Here is a 7,894-nt window from a genome sequence, read left to right as displayed (position 1 = left end):
ATAACGACAGCAAAACATTAATAACTGGGTCAGTGTTACCCAGTTCTAGTTCTGGAGTACCACTGCCCTACTCATTTTAGCCCTTGTGTCTTAAATCAAGTACTTCCATATCACTCATTTCAATACCAATTTATACTGGTTTCATTTCAATACTCTCAGAGGAATCACTAGCGTCATTTAAAGGGCTGTGCCATTACGTTATAAGCTCAAGTAAAGAGTGTTATATGAGGAGGGGCGAGGGTTTAAGTCAACACGTGTCGACTTCCCAGAAATCACTGAGACTTGACGCATTTCCATTTTTTCAAACTTAAAAATAATGGCAGACAAAGCTGTTTATAAGCCATAGCAGTACGATACTTTACAATGCTTATCATTTAAGACCATACATTTTGCTTTGCTGGGCTTTATGTTGCAAACTACTTTATCTCTAATACATGACTGCTGATACAACTTCATCACTATCCTCTGCTGGCTGGCTAGTTAGCATTCTAAAGGCTATGGGGTAACATAAAAAGCACTACATCACAGCTCCACACCTAGTTTACAGACAATGTAATTATTCTCAAATTTTATGTACATTATGTTAAAACTTCTCCCCCCCAAAAAAAACAAAAAACAAAAAAAACACGCTTTGCATTGCAAACTTTGCATGGCTAGCCGATGAGGCTAAACTGCTGCGGGTGAGTGCATTCGGTTTTAATATTCTGCTCATCACTATCCCCGCCAATCTTTCTGCCACGATTGTCCACTTGTGTAACATGGGTGTGACAGACATCTGACTGTTGACTTGAAGTGGGTGAGGGCATGAAAAAGAAGGAAACAGGACCACAGTGTACTAGCCACTTTTGTACTAGCCACACAAATAGTGTTCACACTTAAAAACTAGATATAGTGTACTGTAAATAGCTGCATGATAAAAAATGAAGCATAGATCACTGCATAATGCTGAACAAATAGTACATTACAGTAATGTGATTACATTTCTCTGTAATTAAGCAGTGTATTGCATTACAGTGTGAATTCTGGTAATCACGTTACCGTTACAAATGTGAGCATTTTTTACTTGCATTACTCATGCATCTCTAACAGAGCAATGATAATCACTTTTCATATAAAAGAATGCAATAAAGCAGTACTATGTGTAAAACAGCTGAACCACACTCATTTTATAACTGCAACATTTATTACATCTTCCCCCACTTGCACATGCTGAGACCTGATTATTAATGAAGATTAATGTACTAAACATCAATGGTGACAAATTACCCTCCAGTACTGTGCAGAAAGAGCTCATTTACTTTCAGCACAAAAATAAAATCCTACCAGAAAACCGTGTTGTCCTGATTGCGGTTTCACTCTGGCTAACCCCTGTGGTTGTCACACTGTTTAGCTACAAGAAAAAGGAAGCCTGCTCGGTTGGATCCAGACACATTACAGGAAACAGAGCACGCTGACTGAGGTAGTGGGTTAGCTCATCTGGAAACTTCCCACTCAAGCTGTCATTTCTCAATCAACTCACTTAATCAGAGAGCTAAATATAGGCTGGAGTCACTTCTTGCTGTTCTTGCAGCCATTAAACGCTTAGCCAAGCAAGCTTCCATTTTTAGAACTATGGGGTCTGCGACACTAGATGACTGCAACACCCCTGCACCTAAGTCTGTAAGTGTGAAAAGCTTGAAGTCCCCAGCAACCTCAGGGATGCCACAGCAGCCCTCGTTAAGCTTCATGACATCTGTTAAATCCCCCAAGGGCTAGCCATGATAACCACAGCAAGAGCAGAGACACACGGACGGAGACAAAAACAGATTTGCTCTGAGAGAACATCACTAAAGGAACCCCCACCACCCCCACAACTTAGCATTTTAAAGACTAACCAGGTCTATTTTGAGGAACCACGCGTAAAACACCTGTGACAATATTTGTGAAAGCACTAGCTTTGAAATACTGCCACATTTTATCCCCTTCGTCGGATTTCGGCCCTCAAAGCTTTCAGGTCTTTAAACTACCTTTGGGGTGAAAGATTTTCATTGCGTTTTTAACAATAGTTTGGAAAGAAAACCGTCAAATCGTTATTTTAGAAAACCTGCTCTTCATACCAAGAAAGACATTGATGAACCACAATCACCACAAAAGCTTGTTCCAACAGCCCAGTCCTGCCATTGCCACAAGGACATTACCACTATTAGTAAAGCACCAGTGAGCCTGAGAGGCAGGGCTGCTGTTTATTTGTGTGGTGTTTGGGTGACAGCATGATCTGTGGCAAAAACAGGCTGTAAAAAGCCCAGTGACAGCAGCTACATAGATAAAGCACAGAAGGCTTTGCTCAAGTGTTGTGTGCTAATCTTCTGATCCACCTTAAAACAACAGGTTCTCTCACACACAGTAAACAGGATGTCTTATGTAGAGCACTTATTTCAGTGGATTAGACTCTGAAAGCAACTGGTTTTAAACCAAGTTGTTCAGAAAGAAAGCAGCAAGCACTGCAATATGAACAAAAATCCACCTCACAATGACAAATTTTATCTGGTCTGTTCAAATGAATATAGGCTGTGCTGATTTAGGGCTCATATTATATGCTCGAGTTACTATGTAGAATCAAATGAATTCACTCAAGTGCTCTAAAGCACCCATACCACTAAAGCTATCTTCACAACACTAATTGTGAAAGATACTTGTGTAGTATGCATGGTCTTTGATGGTATGATAGTGTGTTCAATACATTCAGCCCTAACATTAATGGAAACATTAGACAAGAGTATATTTTCAAGCATTTTAATACAAACTTAATAAACTATCAGTCCCTCTTAACATGTAAGACACTGACTCCAAATACTTTGTTATACCGTTTGTTTTTATCAAGTATTGCACAATGTAGGTACAAAATTAATATACGATTACATTTTGTCCATAATATAGCAAAAATCTTTTAACTCTTAACAGAAAATACAACTCTTATGTTTTTTCAAAAAAGCAAATATCCTTAAATCCCACCACTACGGAATATTCTGTACACAATCTTTAGAATAGTTGATGTTTTTAAAGATGGATTCATTTTACAATTTCAATAAAAAAAGAAATAACACAAAAGCTGCTGCAGCCATCACGGATCACTGGAGTAGTAAAAAGATATAAATGCAATACCATGTCGTAGAAACAATATATACTCTGATATTTTACAAACTCTGTACTAAATTAAATTATACAATTAGAAAAAAGACCAGGAAATCCCACTTAGTATTTTTGCCAATTCTTTGAAAATTGGCTGTCCAGCTATATCTTAAATACTGTAAGAGGCCATGACTTGTGTTTTAATTCCTCATAGAGATATCTTAAAACAGTCAATAAAAATAATTTTGTGCTTGGTTGGCAAAAGAAAAGCAATATAATGTTGAGTTTAGGTAACCAAGCTTGGACATGTAGTACTACAAGCTTCATTATATAAAAAAATAATAATAAAAGAAAAAAAAGAAAGAAAGAAAGAAAAAAAAACTCAAGGGGGCAAAGTAGTTCACCCTCGGGCTCATGCTCTTTGACTTGTACACTGGGACTGTACAGTTGACGTGTAAGCTTTTCCATTTTTCTCTTTTCTATTTTTTTCCTCTTTTTCAGAATTTTTGAAAATAAGCAACCCCCCCACCCCTGTCACATATCTCTGGTCATTTTAGTCACATCTTTGTTTCCTAGTTGGCCATTACTGGCTGGAATTGCTGGTTAGAATACTGCATGTTGCTCAAGCTGAAATTCAGGCCGTCCATCAGGGACTTCTCGTTCAGGCCCCCATAGGCGGCGAACACGTCAAAGGCATTATTGTACTGGAGAGAGCTGAGGCTGAGGGAACTATCCCCAGGGAACATTGCACTTGGGCTGCCCTGGCCTTGCAGGCTGGGGAACACAAACTCCTTGGCATTGGGTGACAGGGCCGAGGTCTTCTGCTGCTGCCCACCCAAGCCGAGGCCATAGAGAGAATGCATCGACGTGGAGATGGCTTTCTGCTTCAAAAGGTTGTTCACATTCAGGCCCAGATTGGTGGGAGAGCTCCGCGCCACTTTGTTGTTGTTCCGCCCACTGCTCTTCATCTTGGTGGAGCCGAACTTGGTGGCGGCAAAGGTGGCAGTGGTGAAGGTTAAAGGCTGGGTGGAGCGGGGCATAAAGGTGGGGCTGACGGCGGCCGACTGGCCGAACGGAGGGGACGGGGAGCTGGACGTGGGCGAGGGTCCCATAGGCTCGGTGATTGGCATGAAGACTTGGGCCTCAGGGTTAAAGCTGTTCTTGATCTCCTTGTCCAACTCTAGCCCGTTCTCGTTGCTATCGTCCACATACAGCACCTTGACAGGTCCCTTTTCCCCGATCTGATAAGACACCTCGAAAGGATCGATCCAGACGCTAAGGTCCTGAGGCAGGTTGTTGCGGACGTCTTCAATGTCCAACCCGCTCTCTTTGGCTGCTTGCTCTACGACTGGGTCCACTTTCTCTCCGACATGTATGCAGCGAAACCCAGATCCTTTGTATGGCTTGTCTGGGTACCAGTGTCCCTCATATTTCTGTTTCAGCTGCCGCTCCAACTCCTCACCGAAAATGTTGACGCGTCGCCGCGGCAGCTTATTGTACAAGTAAGAAATTATAAAGTTGAGTGCTACTTGGATTTCAAGCTGCATAGCTGCTGAACTGCCCAGGTGCAAAATATTAGTATTTCCGTCGACGGGTCAAAACGTTGTGCGGTATCAAGCTTCCCGCAGGACGAGGTTCAGCTGGAGCCAGGCAAAGGAACAAAGTGCTGGTTGCAGAGGAAATGTCTCCTTCCACAGATGAGAGATCCAGTTCCTTGAGAAAAGCAAAAAAAAAAGCCATGTTAAAAAAAAAACAGCCACATAGACTACAATCATGATTGTCAACAAATAGCCATGACATTTCCAAAAGACCTGTTTGTAGGTTAAAACGAGCACTTCATGAAATGGCTAGCAACAGTTTGGTCAGTCTAATCTCAGAAAACACAAAAACGTCATTCAACCATTAGTAAAACGTGAAATTATAATCCAAAAATCTTTCAGCTGCGGCAGACTTAGCAGGAAACCAACCCTGAAAACTCCTTCATGCGTCAAGCATTAATTTCAAGAGGTCTGGGTGTGTGAAGGTCTAGGTAAAATTCAGTGCATACGCACCAACAAAAAATGAAGATGTAAAATAAGCACCGGGTGGACTGGTGAATATTCGACATCTGGCACGGTGTAAAACCAGAGAAGAACCTGCGCTTAATCGATGGCAACAGTTTGCGATGAAGAGAGGAAAAAACAGAAGGCAAGCCCTATCGACGTAAGCCTGCGTGCTATATGCAGTTTGTCGTCAGAGGCAGGCAGCTGTGGGGCTCACGGATCTGATCGCGTTACATAATAACTAGCTTACACTAGACCCCATACAAGTGAGACTAGCAGAGTCGGCAACGTCGAACTAGATCTAGTTCAATCTATTTTTAGAAATAACGTGTTGCAGCGATTAGAAACCTAAAGAACTACATTGGTAAAGTTGGTAAAGAGGTTAACGTTACGGTGTTAAAGCCGAGAACGTTTCAGTAGGTTGGAGGAACATGGCTCACCATTAACGACCGCGGCGAAACGGTTAAAAAACACACATTTCGTGAGTCGCACATTCCAGCAGAGCTCGTTTCATTTTAACCTATATGCAAAACTGCTCCTCACGTCTTTTGGGAAATGACTACGACTACTGACATTTCATTCTCTACAACTGCGAATACATATCACCCTTTTCGCCTGTACCAGCAAGGATAACCACAGGCATACAAAGTAAATCAACCACTTGCAGAACAGAAAACGTGCTCTTAATACATTTAGCCTCCATACAAATAACGTTACAACGCTTCCCCTTAAACAAGCTAATCCTACACAGAAAGGAAGCAAGAGGTTTCATGCCGAATGACGAATAACTCCAAACTGTCGACATACAGATCAGTAACCTACCTCCTCCCGACAGCTGCATTGCCTAATATAAGCAAGGAATAAAGAAATTTAACTTAACCGAAAAAACGTAAGAGCAAAAGGCTGCTGTACGGAGTTTTACTAGTTAGCAACCCCTCCCAGATACTGAAGCCTCTTTCCTAGCCCTGACGCAGTAAGTTGGCTCGATATTTAAGTTCTCTCCGTGATCAAAATTACAATGTTAGTCTACATTTTGCACGACGACCAGTTAACTGCACAACACTGTCAAACAGTCAGTTAAATACAACGAAGGAGCTCTAAGAGTAGCGTGAAAAGAACGTTGCTACTTACTTTCGTCTTAAAAAAGATTCTCAGTAGTTGAAGTACCGTTAACTAGTGCAAATAGAAAACTGCAGATATAAATACTTTCTTCACATTAAGTAAGTTAACATAAAAAAGTGTATTCCAGTTTGTAGGCGCCTGAAAAGGTTAATTTTGCTTCCGTTTAACCTTCTTAAAAGCGTCTTCCCACCCCGACTACCTGGGTGTTTTTACAACTTCGTCGTCCGATTGCTGTCACCCTCCTGTATTTATAGTTTTCCTCCGCCACGGACACGAGGTGGGCGGTGATGCGGTTTCAAAGGTCAAAACAATACGAACGTCCTATCCGAGCATGGGATTGGCCCGACTCGAGGGATAAACCCGCCCCTAGCGTGACGCCTCTTGGGCTCATTGGTGCTTTTCACAATCAATCAAAAGGTGCCCGATTTCATTACAGCGTTTCGCCCATTAAAAGGACACGGACGTCACGCGTTACCTAGTTCCAGCACTCCCAGCACAAAGTTGATCTGCTGAACAAGCCACATCACAGCCTGCTGTCTGTCCGATTCACAAACGACACTGTTTAACATCTCAACAGTCTGTCCGTGTGCATGAGTGACACATTCAAGCAGGTACCAGTCAGTATTTAATAAGAAAACGGAACTTAAGATATTCGGAGCAAGACATTCGGTGAATAAACTAAATTTAAGTCTCTCAGTCACTTTCCAAAAAAGGTAGCTGTATTTTCAGTCACGAAGGTAGTGCCGCTCTGTCAGTCTATTCAAACTAAACTAAAAGCTAGTTCAGTGGGGGATATTTTACCTTCATCCAATAGTCACGAGTTAAGTTCGACTGCCTGCTTACCGTCGCGTTGGAGAGACTGGTTCCTGTGTTTTTAAGCAGGCCTTGTTAAATTTGCAAACGTTTCATATCGCAGTTCAGCCGTCAGCACATACGCTGGCCGTGAGGGAGAGCCTGTGCGGAGCGATACGGTGATAGTAGGGGTGGAGCTCAGTGTAGATGGCAGCAGGAAGAAAAAAAATTATGAACACCGATTGGCTGAAAAACGGGGCCGGATCTTCTCGTGAATGGCGCGCCGACAGCTCGTTGCTGACGTCATGTGCTGCCTTAGTTGAATAGGGACACTTAATTTTCAAGAGGTAATTCACATTTAAATGCAAATATATGCTGTGTATTGTTCCTCAAACTGAGTGTCAGACCTGTCAGTTTATCATGGAGTAATCAGTTCATCAAAAAAAGTATAAAGAATTGACGTTGATATTATTTATGTACTTTCATCAACGCTCTGACTTCTGACTCCACTTAAGAGCAGGATATTGACTTCATTGCCTAGCAAGTACAGGAAAACCCACCTTAGTTTACATCCAAATCAATGCTTACTTCTCCTAAAGTGTGCGTGCGATAGCTCACAGTATTTAGTCTTGTGATAGTGCTAATACTCTGAAAGTAGTAATCAATTTACAAACACGCTTGACACCATGGTTAAATACAAGAAAAAGTCACTATATTTCTATATTTCTGTAAAATGATATTTCAGTGATGCAGTGGGTGCTAGTTCTTGAATGCGTAGTACTTCTTGAGGCAGGGATATGATAGGGCATGCATGCGCTGAGGGCATGACA

The 7,894-nt window shown here is 41.9% G+C and overlaps 1 protein-coding gene across 4 annotated transcripts; it reads right to left on the bottom strand.

Annotated features, from left to right (window-relative positions):
- Nucleotides 1–2,756: 2,756 nt before the first annotated feature.
- On the bottom strand, nucleotides 2,757–7,228 carry tob1a (transducer of ERBB2, 1a). 4 transcript variants are annotated; one of them, XM_036589164.1, is made up of 2 exons: nucleotides 7,116–7,228; nucleotides 2,757–4,821 (listed from the first exon to the last, which is right to left on the bottom strand). In XM_036589164.1, the coding sequence occupies exon 2, from the start codon at nucleotides 4,653–4,655 to the stop codon at nucleotides 3,681–3,683; it is 975 nt and encodes a 324-aa protein (XP_036445057.1). In that variant the 5' UTR covers nucleotides 4,656–4,821; nucleotides 7,116–7,228; the 3' UTR covers nucleotides 2,757–3,680. The 4 variants fall into 4 exon arrangements, with proteins under 4 accessions (XP_036445057.1, XP_036445059.1, XP_036445056.1 ...); XM_036589166.1 differs by having other exon boundaries at nucleotides 7,074–7,203; XM_036589163.1 differs by lacking the exon at nucleotides 7,116–7,228 and adding an exon at nucleotides 6,282–6,515.
- Nucleotides 7,229–7,894: the final 666 nt, after the last annotated feature.

Source organism: Colossoma macropomum, unplaced genomic scaffold, assembly GCF_904425465.1.
Source record: "Colossoma macropomum unplaced genomic scaffold, Colossoma_macropomum, whole genome shotgun sequence".
Classification (NCBI taxonomy): Eukaryota; Metazoa; Chordata; class Actinopteri; order Characiformes; family Serrasalmidae; genus Colossoma; species Colossoma macropomum.
This window is presented reverse-complemented; position numbering and strand designations above follow the sequence as displayed.

Bases quoted from the DNA above. Each gene is read 5' to 3' on its own strand.
- tob1a (XM_036589164.1), bottom strand. From the start codon at position 4,655: ATGCAGCTTGAAATCCAAGTAGCACTCAACTTTATAATTTCTTACTTG.